An 18711-nucleotide genomic window follows, 5' to 3' on the forward strand; every position below is an offset into this window, starting at 1 on the left:
AGAAAGATGGAAGAACATATTCTGAAATATTGCCTCTCCCAAATATGATGCTACATTAGTCCAGACCTTGTATTTCAATATTATACACTACACCCATACAACTCACAAAACTTACATTAAACTTCATATTCTATACGTAGTGTCTCTGATTTAAAAGGAGCTATATACATGTTTAAGCTTAAGCTTGTGTCTAAGTTGCTGAAGCACCATGGACTATATTCTGGGAAAATAGCTGTATAGTAAGAAACAGCAAAAACTGAACATTCCTCGGTGTTTGAACAAGTTAAAAATCATTTTCAACACTATCCCCAAACCGCATATTATAAAGGTAATACTTAAAACAGTATTTGCCAATAACCTTTTTTGGAGCAGATTCAAGCATCTGTCTAAACAAATACACAAATAGAATAATCATTGTAAATACCATATTTTATTTCAAATCCTGTGGACTCTGTAAAGCATGTGATTTTAAATAAAAAAAACTTTTAATTTTCCTTGTCAGTGCCATTTTTAGCTTATTTAAAAATAAACACCACAGTTGAGTATCAACACCAAAAACATTAACACAACTTAAATCTCATTAGAAGGATTTAGAGGAGACTGACATGATACTTTGCCTTCATGCTAGCAAAGTTCATATAATGAATTTCACCATATGGTGTGTATTAAATAAGATAGTGAAAAAACTCCACTGTCCTAAAGAAGTTAGGATTTTCAAAAGAACTGTGAAATTATGTGAATTACTTTTTGATTAATTTCACTTCTGGTGTTAGCTGAAAACAGCCTGTCAACTCCATGCTCCCTCTGTCTCTCCACATGTTGATTACCTGCGTTCCATCAGGACCAATCTTATCCAAAGCTCCAACAGTGCTATAGAGAAAGCTAATTATTTTATTGAAATTCTCATCTCCAATACTCCACGACCCATCCACCAGGAACGCTAGGTCAGCTTTGGCTGCTTTGCACACTGAGAAAGAAAAGCAAGTATTTTGGAATTAGAGTAGCGCCTCAACTCCTCATGAAATCTCATCAAGCACATAAGAAAATGCAACTGTCACGAAAAGCCCTTGTTTAATGTTAGTTAATAATGCTTTAGCAAACAGACCTGCTGGCATTGACTTCAGTGCAGGTGTAGAACCAGCCGAGCTCTGCATGGGATGAATGGTCTGCAGTGACAGATCCTGTCACAGAATACACTTCAAGGCCATAACGGTTCTTTCAAGTCTGGCTAACCTTTTTGATTTTTATTTAGGTTGTTAAGTGAAGTCACACATGAACTTATCAATCCCAGACTCCTAGCATAACACAGTAAGCAAGATGAACGAAGCTCGACTGTGGAGGTTCCTAGGGGGAAATTAATTCATTCAAAAAACTACCCTAAGTTCTCTAGTGCCTAATGCTCACCCCTTCAACTGCACTACTTACAAGCAATGCAGGTTTCCCCCATCTCACCTTAGTCCAGCATGTTCTTATGCAAAATGAACTGCAGAGCTGTACACCTGCTCACACAAGTTGCTCACCCTATCACGGGGACAGGGAACCTTCAACGCTCTACAGAATACAAGTCTATTGCTTGGGGTCAGAAACAGTCTCAAAGCAAAGTTAGGTTTTTCAATGTATTTCATCTTAGAGAAAAGCGTTCAGCTAAATCCAGAGAGTGGGACAGGAAGATATGTAACTGTATTTCTCATTTTCTGTTGACTACTTCTTGGATTAAAAAACCTCACCTATTGTGAGTTCCAAAACACACACGTCTTTTTTTCTCTATACTTATGGATTAAACTCTCAATTACTACACGTCAGTTTGGTCCACTGACTTCAAGTTCAAGCTGATGGATTTAACCCTCAGTCTCCAACAATAATGCTGCCCTCACAGAAATATTTACAAGACTCTGTGCAAAACACTACATGATAAATAGAAGGAAATTTACATTTAAAGAGAGAAGAGACTGAATATATTTAACACTTTTCTCCTTACCCAAACTAGACATATTTTTTAAAATCATGCTGCTTTAGAAATTTAATTACCCTAGGATGTCTGCTTCAGTTGCAGAATCTGTATGGTTTAGGAGTTCTGGAAAAAGAAAGTCTCACACATATTAACTCTCCTTTCTGCAAATTTCAATTATACAATAATGATGTCAGATTTCTGGCTCGTTAAATTTAAGCCAGCTGCCTTAACAGTATTGCTGTAGCAAATGCATTTTGAAATCTGATCCCCACAAGTCTAAAACAGTGTCAGAAGCAGAGAAACATTGCATCAACACCTTAAAATTATTATAAACCCACACACACAGCACTTACCCTCTTTTGCAGGCGGGATTGTAGGTGGTGGCGGTGGTGTTGAAGGGGTTGTTGGTGGTTGAGTTGGAAATGGTACTGGAGAATAAAAGAAAGGAGTATTAAGAAATACTTAAAAGCCCGACATTTTATCTATCTTAAACACAGCATTTTCTATTCATCTCCACATTTAAAATAAATTATCTCTAATCACCTAGTTATGTAATTCAACAGAAATGTAGGTGAGCGTGTGTATGTAATGTCCTCCTTTACTGAACACCTGAAAAAAGACAGTACTATTATGGAGCAACTAATGCCTGCATTTCAGTGTGAATGATGCAATGATACAACTGAACTACAACTGGAACGGCTCTATTTTGTGTTTCCCCAGTGTAGTAGACCAAGTTGCAGCCCTGTTCTTAACCTAGCATCCATAATTCATTTTGTAAAACATCAGCGTTGCTTTTCTTTCTGACCACAACCAGTTCTTAGTCAACAAAATGGGTCTCTACCCACCCTGCCAGGAAGAAGATATTAGTCCTGCAGCCCAAACAAAGAGACAGTGCAAAAGCAAGGCAGTGCCTGCACTCAGGGCAGGTCACAATTAACCCTGATCAAGATTTTCCTGAATTCGGTGGAAGATCTTGTTAGGTTTCCAGCTAGAAATGCAGTTCCGACCACAACTCTACAGGACTGGCTTTGTTGCCTGCAACAACTTCTACTAAGGTTACTACATAGAAATTCTCAAAACTGTCTTGTCCTTCTCCTGAAAATCAGCTTTGCAATGACAATCTCTCAGAAACCTAGCTGAATATATGATCTCTGACAGCTTTGCTGACTGCAGGAGCTCCATTTAGCGCCTTTCAATACAGTCTTGTCCGAAATCTCAGAGATAACATGCACATGTGTCAACTTCCACAGCTGCATCTGAGGAAAACCCTCCGCTTTCATTCAAGGGCATTTTTTCCAATTTTTTTCAATGCAGTTAGAATAAGAAGCCCCAGGTGACACAACATCATTCCTTCAAGGAACACTATACTTGTTATTTGCTATAATATGTAAGTTACATTTGTACACAACGCATAGTTAGAGATGACAACTTCAGAAAAGGCACCTATCTTTTGAAAGATTAGTGCAAACAGGGTTCATTACAAGGCTCACATTCACATTCAAGCTAACTTCCATTGCAAATGATGTGGGTTTTCTCATTGGCTTCAACAAGAGAAAGGGCCAAGACTCTGGAACAGCTACAAGGAATTAATGCCCAGGACCTCCGTGGCCACAGACAGACCAGGACCAGACCCATTTAGCAAAGCATCATGACTGCAGTAAGGTGACTTGAAAGGCTGCTCTCTAAGCAGCAGAGAGGTACAGGTCACACTGAACAGCATTTTCTTGAGGTGATACAATACCTTGTCTGCATCATGAACCATCTTTCTCAAGTGGACATGCAGGCCAAGGTGTGTTCTTCCTGATGTCTCCTAACTTACTGAACTGCAGAGCACACAAAATGCATTCCTCCAAAAAGGAGGAGAAGCTTGGCTTGTTCCTCACTGCTCTCAGAATGAGCCCTGGACAACTGAGAAGTGGAGTCACACACCTGTGCAAGTTTTTCCTATGTGAAAACATAAATGTGGGAGGGTTCACCTGAAGAGAAAATTATAAGCATTGTCTACCCTGAGAGAAGGGTAAAAGCATTCTTGTGTACAGCAATATAGTATGAGAAGAATGGTATCACCGAGATTGAAAATGGGCTCGAAGAAAGAAAGATCATGTTAAAATATTAACTCTGTTCATCCTGTATTTTGTTTTGCAGTATTTTGAACTCATGAGAGCAGAATCTGGCCTTCATAAACAGCTGTGAGGGGTTTTTTTGCCTGTTTTGTGTTAGTGAGAATAATAATAAAAAAGCTGGGTTTGTTTTAAAATACATAGGTAGATTTGGTATCAAAGTTCCATTTAACTGTAAATTACTCAGACATTGGTGATATTTTGCTAAATAACAAGAGCTACAGGATACAAAACTTTCTCTACTTCTCTGTTTGCTCTGTTTTTCTGGATTTTTTTTTCCTTCTTTTTTTATTTTACAAAGTCACAGATTTTCAGAGTATGCCCTAATAGCACTTTTTAAGAAGAAAGCTAAACCATTCTCCCTGTTTCATTCTCATTAAGAACTCCAATACAGTTGGTGAACATGACTTCAAAAGTAATACACAGCAGTGGTGTAAGTATCCTGCACCTCTGTGAAGGAGTCACAATGTAGCTGAAAAACGGGCAAAGGGCAAAACACGAGAAGCAATCAAGTGTTATCACTGCCGGCTGAAGTCTGATCTATTTTACTCACGTGTTGTCTCCATGATGCTTACAGCAGGGCCCTCTATCTCCTGAAGCTGTGTATGAACACTGATTTTATATTCAGTTCCAGGCATCAGCTCAAAGAAACAATGTCTAGATGTCCCTCCACCAAGATTCACCTCTTGCTTTTTCCCGTCTGGAATCACAAAAAGAAACCAGCAAAACATACTTTCTTTTACTGTTTTATTGAATAATGTAATTTAAGTCTGAAATAAGAAGGGGACATGACAGCAGATGAAGGGAAAGTGGTTGACATAAATTAATAAACTACATGCTGCCTTATTTCTGGAAATTCACCTCTGTGCAGAGGTCTCTAACATTTCATCCTTCATATTAAGTAGGAGCTGAGAGATGTGCCAGACATCTGCAGGAAAAAAGACGAATTTCACTCTGTGAACTGAAGTTAATAAAAACCACTAACCGTGTCATCAATGGGCTTTGGATCTGGTCCTAAATTATCAGAGTCTAATGAGGAATTGTTGCAGTATGTAATTCTACGGCATCCTTTGTCTATGCCTCTGGTTCTCAGAGCCTGTCACATGCTTAGTAAATGCAAGAGAGACTGAACAAGATATTGTATTCTAGCTTCCACTAGTAACCACTTAACAAGTAGGTTAAGGAACAGTATTTGCAGGGTTCCAAAATTAATTATGCTAAATTCTGAACTGGAAAACATGTTGACAATGGAAAAAGCCCAGGTATTGGAAATAGCATGAGGCAAATTTTAATAAGAAAACCTTCAGCACAATTCATAACCTGCAGCAGAAAGAAGTGACATACAAGAAACTGATCTCACGTTTTACAAAGTATAAGCAACAAAAGCCAGTCATTCACTGCCGAGGAAAAAACACATGATGATTATCAGGAGGTGTTACATCAGTATAAAAATAGTTGATCACTGCCTGAATGAGACACACATCCAATCTGACAATCAAAACTCTTCATTATAGATGCTATTAAGAAGCAATTGTTCACACTTTAGTTCGTTCTGCTCACATTTAGGCTATTTTGGCTCAGTTAAAACAATTCTGGCAGTTCTATATTGTGAGAGCAGAATGTTGGCTAGCTCCCAGATGCGAAGGAAATCTGTGCTATTTTGTGCCAGTCGAGATCTCTGCTTTCTGAACAGCTTGTCTGTATTCCAGGCCTTCAAATAAACTGTATCATCATCCATTTGCCATTCCACTGAAAGATCATTACTTTTTTTCAACCAAAATAGTACTACTTTTCATGGTACCTTTTACAGATCCCATTAAATATTATTAACTGCACTTCTCTCAAGTTATCCAAGCTTTTAATTTGTCACCATCCAAAAGATCACTGACGTCTACTGGGGATAAGAGAGTTAGTCTGCACAAATAGTGACTTCTCCATAACCTCTTCTAGCTATACCTGAGAATCAGTGCAATGGAAGAGGCCATAATTCACCTTCTACACAGTCAGTGCTAAAAGCATCAAGACACCATGTGTTGCTACATAAAAATATCTCTTGTTTATCCAGATGAACAACATTACTACAAGCTATAATTAATCATCAATAGAATGAGAAAAGACAAAACTGGATGCTGTTCCAACTCTGTTAGCATGGTCTGGATTCAAGCAGAGCTTTCCCTACTCTTCTGCCCTCCTCCCATGTCCATCCTAATCCTACAGAGCTATCACTGATGGTTTATTTACAGTCTTGGATGTATTCAGTTCATCCTTTATCACCAGTGAAAAACTCAGGTAATCATCTACTTTCCACTGATAGATAAAACTCCCTCCCACAAAAAGGAAAAGTTATCAAGATCTGCTTGATATAAAAGGACAGGAATGCTACTTCTACTCATGAAATTTCCAGTGTGTACACAACTCTCTTCTGTCTATCATTTCCAGTATTTCAGAAGCCAGTCTACAGGTCCAACTGCATACATTTTCTTAACTTATGCAGTTCAGTTCTCTGGGTTAGGCTGTAGATGCATATCAAATGACTTAGTAACTTACCCACAAGCGATTCTATAACTACTCTGTATGCAGTAGCATGTCTGTGAAGCTGCCACTGAGCACAAAGACTAGTCATGCGGACTTGATAGGAATCCAAATTTGTCACACCCAGGTACACTGAAAATTAAGTATCAAAAAATTAGATTTACACCTCTAATAACACATACAAAATGACAGAAGAATTATAGTGAAACACTTGTACCAATTCATTTTTAACAAAGCTGCTTAAAAATTGTGTCAAGAAGATCCAAAACAAGAAGGGGAAAAGTGAATCTTTAGACCAAAAGTTTGGAATTTAAGTCAATTTAGTCACGACTGAATAATGAAAACTGCTAAAAATTCAGTTACTATGCGTAAGTACAAAAATATCATCACAGCAGCAACATTTCTGTTAAAATCTAATTTAAAATTGAGCTTTAGATATATAAAGACTAAGTCACGTTATATATATGGAGCAAGAAAAAACCAACCACTCAACAGACCTTCCATTAAGGAAATTTAGATCTACTACTAGGCAAATATGTTTGACTGATAAAATAACATCCGCTTTATGACCCCTGTCTTGCTAACATCCTGCAGATTGTTTTAAAGCCCGATATAGTCTGATTGGAAAAAAAAAAAAAAAAGACAGAGAGATACTTTCCCTTCAGGAAAACAATTTGCACACAACCGAGAAAGTCTTCAATGTGAAAATTTATTCAGGGAGCTGCACAAAGCCACAGTTATAGTGAAAAACAGCCTGTAGAGATCCAAACAGCATGAAATCATTCTTACAGGTTTTGGCTACGCCTGTTAGGGCATCACTGAAGCCTGTTGAGTATGAAGCAAATACTTTAACACTGTACTCCGTTCCACTGAAGAGATTTAGAATGAGAATGGTATTAATATCATCCCCTACAAAGGTCTCCAACGCAGGACCAGGAACTGCAAAAAATGAAATATATCAGAAAATCATTTGCTGATCCATTGAATGAGCAAGTAGTTAAAACAAATCTTAAGACATATCCAAAATTACATGTGCTCCTAATGTTACCGCTATTTTTTTGTCTATTTTTTTTTACCGCACTCAAAAACAAAGACACTCTGCTCAGTCCTTGCACGGGCAGAAGCCACCACACACTTGGGAAATTCAGCAGTGGGATTCATTAGGGCAAGGCTAGACACTGGCATCTGTTAAAACCCTTTTGTTCTGCTTCAGTGACTTACTACTGACCTAAATAGGCAGCCAAAGATCTCCTCAGTTTGATAGTGTGCCAGGACCAACAGGGGGGACAGCAGATGCCAGCCAGCAATACAGACCCTAAGGGGTTCTTACACAACAGCGTCATTTAACACTGTGCAGAAATGATAATGAAAATAGAAAAGAATAAAACTTTCCCAAATCAGAATTGCAAACAGCTCCTTTGTCACCTCTCTTAGTTGTTCTGGATACACTTCAGAAACCAGGCAACAGTATTGTCTTTGGACAGTATTTTCATCCCTTAATGGTCACACATGTGTGTTTTGCTCTCAATAGAGGACCACGTTTTTCTGAAGAATTTTGAAGGAGGTTGGGTGCCTTGTCTAGCTGCGATGTGCAAAGGACACAGCACAGACAAAATGGGGAATGAGTAAAATGCCGAGTGTTTGGGAGGTGTAGAATGGGAGTAAACATCAAGGAAAATAAAACTTTGTATTATGAGGGGAAGGAAACTGAAAAATAGGAGAACACAAAAGAGAGGAACAGGAAGAGAGCAAAGGTAGTCTCTGAAATAAATAAAAAAATTCATGGTAAAATGACATAAAACAACAGACTGAAAGAGATGGGTTTGATCAGCCTTAAGATGAGAAGTCTAAGGGGGAATCTTATTGCTGCCTACACTTACCTAATGGGAAGGGGTAAAGAAGACAGAGACAGAATGTCTTCTGAGGCAAACAGGAAGATGGTAAGAAAAAACAGACAAAATCTGCAATATGGGAAACTTTTACTAGATATTAGGAAAGACGGTTTCACAGTGAGGATAGTCAACAACTGGAACAGATGCTTAAAGAGGTTTTGAAATCTCTGTCCTTGGAGATATTTCAAATTCAACTGGAGAAGATCCAGCAAACCCTGTTCCAAGCCGGCCCTGTTTTGATCAGGGAGTTGGAGCAGATGATCTCCAGAGATCCCTACCAACCTGCATCACTCTGTGACTACAAAACTTTCATATTCAAAACCTGAGACACCTAAATTAATAGCACTTTCAAGGTTGTAACTGCCACTGTTAGATTTAAGTACAAAATTCAGCACAAGTTGATGTCAAACCACTGTATAGACAAAAACAAATGAGAAAAATACCCCATCAGTTTAAAAACTCACTGTTGGTAGGTTTGTAGACAATTCTGTAACCCATTGTTGGTGATGGCGGGGCATCCCAGCTGATACGTAATCTGTTGTACCACTCATCGGAGACGCGTAAATTTCTAGGAGCAGACAGGGGCACTAAAAGGAAACCAAACTGAGCTTTTACAAGTTTCTCTCATACAAGCACATGCATAAAACTCAAGGCATGCACATGAAAATAGTGTGACACCCAGTACTCTTAGATTTACAGGTCAAGTTGCCAGGATGAAAGCCTTTAATCAAATTCATCCTTGGCATTACGTCAGCGGATTAATGTTGATATATTTAAGCAAGCTATACCAAGTTATACCCAGGATTAATTACGAACTTTGTTCAAAAAACAATGAATTTTCAACTTCGTTCTCAATTTTGTCCCCACAGTTTTTAAAAAATAAGACAATTCAGAGATAATTATCTTTTATTTATATAGTTTCTTTCAATCCAAATGCACTAAAGCTTTTAATGTATAAATCATGCTCTTGTGAACACTTAATGCTTTCAAATGGAATCAAAGGAATGATTTACAAGTTATTTAAGTATCTGCAGAAACAGCACTTCAATTTAGGAAGAAATTATGTGAATTAGGAGAATAATTCAATAAAATTATACTATCATGACAAGTAATGCACAATCAGATAATTTTTTACCAATATACAGTAGAGAGGGAACTTAGGCTGCAGCTGAGTAATCTTTTGGTACTGGGTCAGAACTCCAGAGATAATGCAATCACTTCTATAAAAAGTTCATCAGCATTTCTAATGATCTTTAGGAAGTAATGATCTCACACAAAAAGAAATCTAAAAGTACAATGATTGGTTTGATACTACCCCAGCAGGCATTGCTTACTTTATTTTCTGCATTAGTTGGCTTGTCCTTGGTGGGCTATCTACCAAGGACTTATCAGCTTTATCACTCAACAAATTTCTGCAAACTCACAGTATTTGAATATAAAATACAATTTGTCAATTAGAAGCAATCCACTGTTTATAAATCAATGAACTGAAATTACTATAAAGCTTGAGTCATATAAGTCATGCAAAATAAACCCACATCTATATTAAAATACATTACTACAGCCAAGGAAAAAGAGTAAACCTTTCTTCATGCATATCCTGTCAAAAGGCAAGCAGAAAGTTTGTACTTACAAGTTCTGCCAGGAGCTGAGACACTGACTCCTTCCCCATCAGAATAGATGGGAGTGATGGTAACTTTGTATTCTGTATCAGACAGCAAAGGCTGAAGCAGAAGTGTGTTTTGTCTCCCAGGCACCATTACCTGGGTGGTCAGAAAAACAGAAACGATCAACCTTAATGTCTAGGACCAAAACTTTTTTATATCTTACATGATCTCTGACACCACGTTCCACTAGTATTGCTATATAGCTCACATTTATAATATTTCTGATGTTCTATGGTAAAATAAAATAATTAAATTTTCCACCCTTCTAACATATCTACTAGTTACACCTGAGTAAAATAAAAAGGAGAATGTGTGTATGTGATAACATAGTTTTATATTAAACCTATGAGTCACTACTGCTCCATAAATTACTGGTGCTATACGGATAGTGACTGATTGGGAAGCATGAACTGAGCAAGCAGGAGTAACACGATTGTTCCATCTGTATCTAGTCTAAGGACAAGAAAATGTAAGTAGCTGTTTAGGGGAGGAAGTAGGAGTACATCCCACAAAAACCAGAGGACCCCAAACTGCCATGAAACATTGAAGATCTGCAGTAGAAACCCAACCAGGCAACCTGGTAGAGGTAGATCAGCGGTAGAAATGCCTCTAGGCAGTTTTCGGTATTCTAGAGCAAATCGTTGAATTAAGCACTGCTTCTTTTAATACAGTACAAGGTTTCCCCATAAGCAGCTATTTCTGAAACTCTTCAACATACTATTATATTTTAGCCAGAGCCTCAAAAATTAGTATTACAATAGTGGTGGCAGAGGTGCCCAAGTAAAGCCTTGTAGTCTTTTAGCTTGTCAGTAAAATTGTAATCTCGGAGACCCTCCAAAGCCTGAATGTGAGGTACCTAGTACATGGAGTGGGCATGATAAAAAAGAGAAATTAATGCTGTTTGTTGCACCAGATCTGTGCTCTGAAGTGACTTTGTTGGAAAGCAATAGTCCCAAGGTCCAACCTCATATTTTGGCCCCTCCCTGGCCCATGTTCACTGTGTGAATCTATCACCTGAGCCAGCAAGAAGTTGAGCTGCCTATAAGCCCTTTAAACTCAAGGGGAAGAAGCAGAAACTGAGCCTGAAATTGTTTTGCTGTTTCAAAGAAGACTGATCTATGTGATGATGGCAGAGCAATATTTTCTGAAGCATATACTCAGACAACAAAGCTCTCACCAGTTCTAACACTCCAGGATACATTTAAACTACTTCCAATTTTGGCAAGTGATACACAGAAGGAAATTAATCTAGTACACCCAGATGTTGAGACTTGTCAAAAAAGTTCTTCATTCACTGATCAAAACTGGACAAAATCATCTAAATACGTGTGCATGAAAGATTCCTATGCTGAACTCTTCCATACATATTCTCAAAACACACAAACCAAGCTCCTGAAAAATGAACCACCAATTTTTTTGGCTTTTTAGGAGAGGGGATGCAAGCATCGAGAACTCTGTTCTCCACATGTGCACATCAGCCATCTTTCACAGAACAACATAGTTTTCAGCAGTGAGAAACATTCTTGGCTTTAAGGATGGAAATATGTGATCCTTTCAGTAAGTACAGCACACCCAAGAACATACTTGAAATTTAGGGCTTGACTATTCTGTAGTGAAAAGTATTCTATTACATTTTCTAGTCCCTGATTTTCAGCCAATTGCATCAAGGATTAAAAAGCTTATTAATATTTTTGTGGAAAGGGAGGAATAACTGAAATTCATATCACTGAAATCAGAGCCAAAAAACTTTAGCATCCACCACAGAATTGTCATGCTATAGAATATTTAAGCCCAAATTCCACAAAAATTTCGGGTTCTGCTGAAGAAATGTATTTAAAGATAGAAACATTCCCCTAAAAATTGAACATCTGTGTCATTTTATTGACGTGTTGCACCTCTCACGTGCTTGAAGACACATGATAAAATACATCCCCTCCATTTCAAATGTGTTTAATTTTATGTATAAGCTTACATCATTCCTTATTCAGTAAAGTATTTATGCACGATTAATTTCAAAAATGAAACACATGGCCAATCTGTTTGCTGAATTGTGACCAAAGACAACAAGACTTGAGAGTGTACTTAAAATTAAATAATTTGTGGAATTAGAGCCAAGATACCTACCTAATCTTACAATTTTATAATTTTCTGTAATGAGCTTTTGAGTCAACTCTAGTATCCTTCTGATAGCCAGAATTGGAATACCTTTCCTACAGTTTTAATTTCCTTTAAAAATAAGAACCATTGAATACTAAAACAGAATCACATTTATATCATCCAACTGGATTTGATTAAGCTTCCCAGAGATGAAACAGTAAATCTGGGATCTGAATTTCAGAAACTTTGCATTATTGTCAGAACAGTACAATTTTTGACATTATGATGTGCAAGTCTGCCACTGCATTATATACTATACTATCATAGAGTCGAGGTAAATTCATAAAGCATATTTTCCATTTGAAAAAGAAACCACAACATTGAAAGTTCATTTTCAGATTATATTTGAAAGAGGTGGCTAAAAAGTAACTTTCTACCAAGGTCTCATAAAAGATGAATGAAACCTAAATGAAAAAAGACTGATTCATATTTTTCTAGAAAAAAGATATCCAACTAACGCATTTTAATATTTGTTATTAATATAGTCTGATTTAGGGCTAAAAATGCCAGCTGCTAGACATCAAAAACAATATGACATATTTACGATATAACTGTTCTAAGAACAGAAGTGAGTCACATGACAGACACAAGGAGAATGATATGGGGAATATTTTTGCATTCTGAGTGATTTACTAAGAAAATAACCTCAAACCATAGAATTTAATCTCTTAAATGTATCTACACATAGCTATCTCAAAATTTTATAACTTAGTTTTTGTGGAAACCAAGCACTGCAATACCAAGATTTCCTCAATCAAAAAGAAAAAAAAAAGCACTCGGCCTCCCAGAACTGTGAAATTATCTCAAAAATGTGAAATCTTAATATAATCAAGCTAGGGCTTCTTTTTTTAATTATTTGCTATACGCACAGAAAAGTACATGTAGTAATCTTCATTCTTTTAAATATTTAACAAAATCTTGATCCTCAGAAACTTTTCTTGTATAAGACAATTTAAATTTTGATCATCACACCATATTAGAAAAATAACAAATATTCTTAGGCACTTTGATTAAAAAGTGCTGTCCTTCTTGTGACATGTTCGGGTTAATGAGCAGTATGAAAACTCTGCATTTGAATTTTAATTACATTACTTTAGCATAAAATAAGATTTTTAGGGAAGGAACAAAATTGCTGAAGGAAAAAGAAATTCCTTAAGATTGTCCTGTACAAACATTTAAGAGTTGTTAAAACACAATCTCAGGATAAAAAAAAGGCCTAGGAGTAAAATATCCCAAAATCAAAAAAAAAAAACAAAAAAACCTCAAAAACATAGACAAAATTTAAAAAATACAGGAAAAAGAGGACAGGCAGCTAGTCTTTTAACTATGACTTCTTTAAACATCTGTGTGTCTGGGCCTCAATCTTACATTTGACTGCTGTTGCCTGCAGTGCAGCAGGTGCTATACGATTAAAACTTTGAACCTCAATTTCACAGTAACATCAAAGATTAATCTTTTGCTAATTGCAACAAGACTGTCATATAAGGAGAAATTATGCTTTAGCAACTCGTCAACAAACTTCTCAAGCTTATGAAGCCATTCACAAAACCCATACAGACCATTCTTACCGCTTCCTCAGCACGGTCACCGTTCGCAGTGAGATAGGTCACTCGGAACTGCTGAACATTGTAATCTGAAATGTCCCATATCACCCTCAGACTTGAGGTTGTTTCATCATCTATGACAAGGTTTCTGATTCCTGTTCGAAAAACTAAAGCAAAACATATTTAATTAATATTTTCTTAACTCTATTTTTAAATTTAAAATTGGGCTAATTATCAACAAGTAGCTGTAAGCTCTCCTGAAGTCACAGTGGGTCTGCAGATCCATGATGGGGCAAACCCACATAGTTCAGTGATGCTTGGGCTTAATAACATAAAAACTTAAACCATTTAATAAAATAATAGTTATCCTATACTGCTATGAACATACATTACACCATCTGCTTTGTTTGTATTACTCAGCTTATGGTGCTAGAGTGCTACAGAAGAGAAATAATCCTGAATCGTTGTTCCTTAAAAATCAGTTTTCTAATTCCAGGAAAAACAAACAGAACACTCAAAAATAAACAAAACTCTGAAGAATTTCCAAGCTCATACTTATAAAGGCAAAGAGAAAAAGAGAGCTGAATTTTCCAAGTCAGTCTCTGTACTCCCATGCAACATGGCTGGTATCGTTCTGAGTCTCTGCACTGTGTTGGCTCCTCACCCACACATGGCACGCGCAGGAAGCTGGCCACCCGCAGCAGGGTGATGCAGGAGCGCGACAGTGTGCACCTTTCATTGGTGACGTCCCTTTCCTGAGGTCTACACCTCCGCAAGGTCTGCCATGGCAGTGTGCTGACCGCATGGATCATCAGAAACCGGGGTTATCAGCTCCTCGGCAGTTTCACAGCTCTCTGCCTCTATATCTGGAGGTGCTTGTGCAGAGCCTTAGCTCGTTGCATTCAGCATTTAAAACTGTTAGCATGTGCTCTGATTACCTGCTATGGTGGGCTTAGAAGTTGTGGTACTGGTAGCAGTCACCGTGGTAGGTATTGTGGTAATCCTTGCAACTGAAAAGCAATACTCAGTTCATTAACAATTCAATGAGACATGAAAGTCACATTATTTATCTTGTATTTCTAACTGTGACAGTGAAACTATGTGCTCACACCTACTAATGCCCCACACATTTCAGGCATTTCAGAGACTACAAGGGAACTGTTCATTTAGTTTCCTTCAGGCACATATATTTGCAGGATTAGCACTTAGATCTACAGATAAGACATAAACTGTACAATTAAATAAGAATGCATATAGTTTCCCACATTTCTGGCTGAAGTACGCATAATGACTTCCACTTTGACCATTTATTAAGGTTGTCAGCTTAATTAAATTGGCAGCATTTTAAGTGTGCTTCACTTCTGTCCAAGTGAAAAACCAAAAGTACACTCAGCAACACTGGGCAATACTAGCATTGTTCGGATGGGGAAGGGCTTCTTGTCTTAACAGAAGGCTCAGGATTTAGCCTGCAATTACATTACTAAGAATCGAATACATTTTTAAATTTACACATGAAAAATACAGTTGTTTTAACCAAGTCACTATCCATAAAAAGTGAATGGACAGAGTAATCTGCCTGAAATGCTGGCCACTGTTTTGATCATAAACTGTAAGATACACCATACACGGTTTTCCAGTTTTATCTTTGTTACTTCCATCTAAATGTCACAGAATGCCTGTGTAAGCTTTTTGGACAACTATTTCGGCCAAGAGTGAATTCACCTCTAGTGATTATACATTAGATAAAGAAGAAAGAAAAGGGTATACCGTAAATGCCAAACATATTCAATGAAATTCTTATAAATTATTTACTTTAACGTTTAACCCCCCCAACCCCTCCCCCCCCAAATCTAATATACCTTCTCATAAGGAACCCTGTTCAAAGACTAAACATGGAAATGTGGGATGGAAGACTATCTACCCAGATCCAAAGGTTACTAATACCACAGCTTAGGTAGGGAGCCAAGCCATCATTTTGATTCAATGCCATCTACCACACCATATTACAAAAGAAAAGCAAAAAATGCAGTCAGCAAAGCCCTGGTGCTAGACCACCACATTCTTCAATATTAGAGCAACCCAAAGCTGGACTATATTTTAAATATAAGATCTATGCATTAAATTTAAAACACGTAAACATCTCTAAAAATTACAGTCAAGTGTTTCTCTTACATGTAGCTCCAAGAACAGCAACAACTTCACTTTCACTTTCATCATCAAAAACTGCCAGCAAAGAAACTTCATATTCTGTGTTGGGCAACAAACCCTCAATAACATGACTGTCTGTGCCTCCATTTATGACAACCTAAGTAACACAGCAAGATTCAAGAAAATCAGTTCTGCATTTGATTAGCTTATATGAATTGAATTAATTGAAAAAAGGAAAATGGATTCTCCTTTAAAATAAACAAAATCTACACTCAGATCTGCCAAAAAAAAATTATTAGCAATATGTTGAAATAAAAAGTATCACAGAGTACATCTGGAAAAAAACACTGTTAAGAATACTTAAAACGTATTTATTATTTTGTGGCTAGCTTGATTATCCCAATGTGTAGTCTTACACTTTCACCCACAGCTAATTCATTGCTAAAGCTGACCATATGCATTTCATCTGAAATTCACTACAATTCAAAACATTAATCAGTGAAAGCACCATAACAGGCTAGATTAACTTTCATTCATATTTCTACCATTCATCACTGTTATGACAAATGTATTCAGCATCTCCACAGCCTTACAAAACACTGATTCTATACCAGAATTGTAAACCCAGTTAAGCTTCCGCACATCTGAATGCCACTTGAAAGAACATTTGCTGAAGACTTGGGGATTCAGGGAGATGTGCTGATGACAAGTTTGCTATCTGGTGTGAACAGCAATTTTCCTTGTTTCTACCTATGGCAGCAGCAGAAGATTCACTTGTGCAATGCTAACTGTAAGCAGAAGGTTTCACTACAGATTTTTGTGTGTTGCATTTAGGGACGAACAGATGGGCAGGAGTTGGAGCTAAAGGAACTGTAGAAAGCAGAATGCAAGGAGCCTGAGCAGGAATTCTGGTGAAATGGGCTGTCTGGTTCGGGGAATAGTTTTTAGGGTACACGACAGACACTACAAAAAAAAAACAACCTTTCTCTAGGTTAACATTGGCAAGGTTTTAAAGCTGGCCACTATACACGGAACCAAAGTGAGACTTATAATGGAAATCAAACAATAGGCATGTGCTGCATAAAAATCCACTACAGCAGTTAGCAGAAACTGTGAATCACACTTTACTCTTTTAATTACCACAGGAGATTTCCCAAGTTGGTCCTGGGGAACAGGGACCCATAAAACAATCACAGACCTTCTGAACTCAGATACAGAAAACAAAAGCAGAACGAAATGAGTTGGGGCCGTGCCTTCTGCAACTATCAAGTAATGACAGAGAGGACCACAAAAAAAGAACACAAAGGGCTGAACTTTCAGGCGAAGAGGACAAAAAACAGAAGCAAGAAGAATAACAAGCCCACAAGTATAACAGCATGCACTCTCTACTGTAATCTAGAAATAACAGGCCACCCTTGAATTTATTCTGGCTTTTTAGTGCTAACACCCCCAAATGCTCCTCACTCATCAGCAGCATGGGTGAAGTAAGCCGAGAGGTGTGTAATTCTCACCACCACCCCCTGACCTCAATTAATTGGCAAGTTGGGTCTTGGGAGAAAGAGAGAGGGAGTGCATGTCGTTTCTCTGCATGACTGATCACTTAGCTGGGAAAGAAGCTTAAAGAGGCAAGAGCCTGGAGGTATTATGCTGTCCTAGGCCTGACCCCATTAGAGAGGTCACGCAAGGAGAACAAGAAAGCAGCTCGGGTATTTTTAATATTTCAGCGTACTAAAGCATTAGGGCCTCCAGCAGTTCTTAGTGACTACAATGAACAAGTGGAACCTTAACAGTTCAAATATTTCTTGGTCATTTATTCTCACACTCAAAGAACACAGATACCATAAATCTCACTTAAAAATGTGCATGGCTTAAAGGCATTCACTGACAGCTACTCACTGGAACTTCAACAGAAACAAATCGGCTCATCTACTGCAGGAGAAAATGGTAGGGGATGACCTGTGTCCACTCACTCATCTGTCAACTCCTCCTTTTCACTGCTCACTCCTGTAATTTCTTTCTTTCTTGCACAACTACCTCTCGCTAGGTGAAAAGGAGGAAAGAATCGGGCTAAGCTAAATTTACAGAAAAAAAGCCACATAACACCTAAGCTGCAATGACCGTTTTCTGCCCTAAAGAATGACAAAATGATGCATGAAACCTAGGACCAGGAGGTAAATGTCATCTCCCCACTGAGTTCCCTACGCAGATAAACAGTTTGCGAATGTGGCCTCTCTTCAGTGTTGATGCCAAGAGAGCAAGATGTTTGAGGGACTCATTAAAGATTGAGGAGTACAAAAGAAGCCAAAATAATGGTAAATACAGAAACAAAGGGAAAGAGGAAACGAGACAGAATACGAAAGATGAAAATTTGGGAGAAGGAAAATGTCTGTCATCTTCTACTTGGAAAAAGAGTATAAAACAGGAAAAGCTAAAAGGGATGAAAAACCACTTAAAAATTCAGACTCATGAAAATGGCTCTATGAAGAAGACACACAAGGGCCTAGAGCAAAAAATACAGCATGAGGGGGTGAAAAGAAAGAACCGTAAAGAGGAATAAAGGAACAATCTAATCAATTAACTATGTATGAACTTTTCCCTTTGTAACACTACATAACTAAGGCTTCCAAGGAAATTTTACTGTGGCCAGCATATCAGACAAATGAGGAGCCTTATGTGAGGATATTGCTGCTCTGGCTCAGC

General features: G+C 37.7%; 1 protein-coding gene across 6 annotated transcripts in view; it reads right to left on the bottom strand.

Moving 5' to 3' along the window:
* The window catches only part of COL14A1 (collagen type XIV alpha 1 chain), a 130268-nt gene that overhangs the window by 49347 nt on the left and 62210 nt on the right, over positions 1-18711 (bottom strand). For 5 of the 6 annotated variants that reach the window (XR_012763383.1, XM_075415626.1, XM_075415624.1 and 2 more), the window contains exons 17-26: positions 16036-16168; positions 14802-14873; positions 13879-14030; positions 10129-10258; positions 8960-9082; positions 7393-7542; positions 6619-6735; positions 4625-4771; positions 2305-2379; positions 828-967 (exon numbers count right to left, since the gene is read on the bottom strand). Coding sequence is in view for 5 of the 6 variants with exons in the window: in XM_075415626.1 (XP_075271741.1) it covers positions 828-967; positions 2305-2379; positions 4625-4771; positions 6619-6735; positions 7393-7542; positions 8960-9082; positions 10129-10258; positions 13879-14030; positions 14802-14873; positions 16036-16168 (1239 nt within the window). In the remaining variant the exon portion in view is untranslated. The remainder of the gene's footprint in view (positions 1-827; positions 968-2304; positions 2380-4624; positions 4772-6618; positions 6736-7392; positions 7543-8959; positions 9083-10128; positions 10259-13878; positions 14031-14801; positions 14874-16035; positions 16169-18711) is intronic. The other variant, XM_075415625.1, reaches the window with a different exon arrangement.

The sequence above is a fragment of the Opisthocomus hoazin genome, chromosome 3, assembly GCF_030867145.1.
Source record: "Opisthocomus hoazin isolate bOpiHoa1 chromosome 3, bOpiHoa1.hap1, whole genome shotgun sequence".
NCBI lineage: Eukaryota > Metazoa > Chordata > Aves > Opisthocomiformes > Opisthocomidae > Opisthocomus > Opisthocomus hoazin.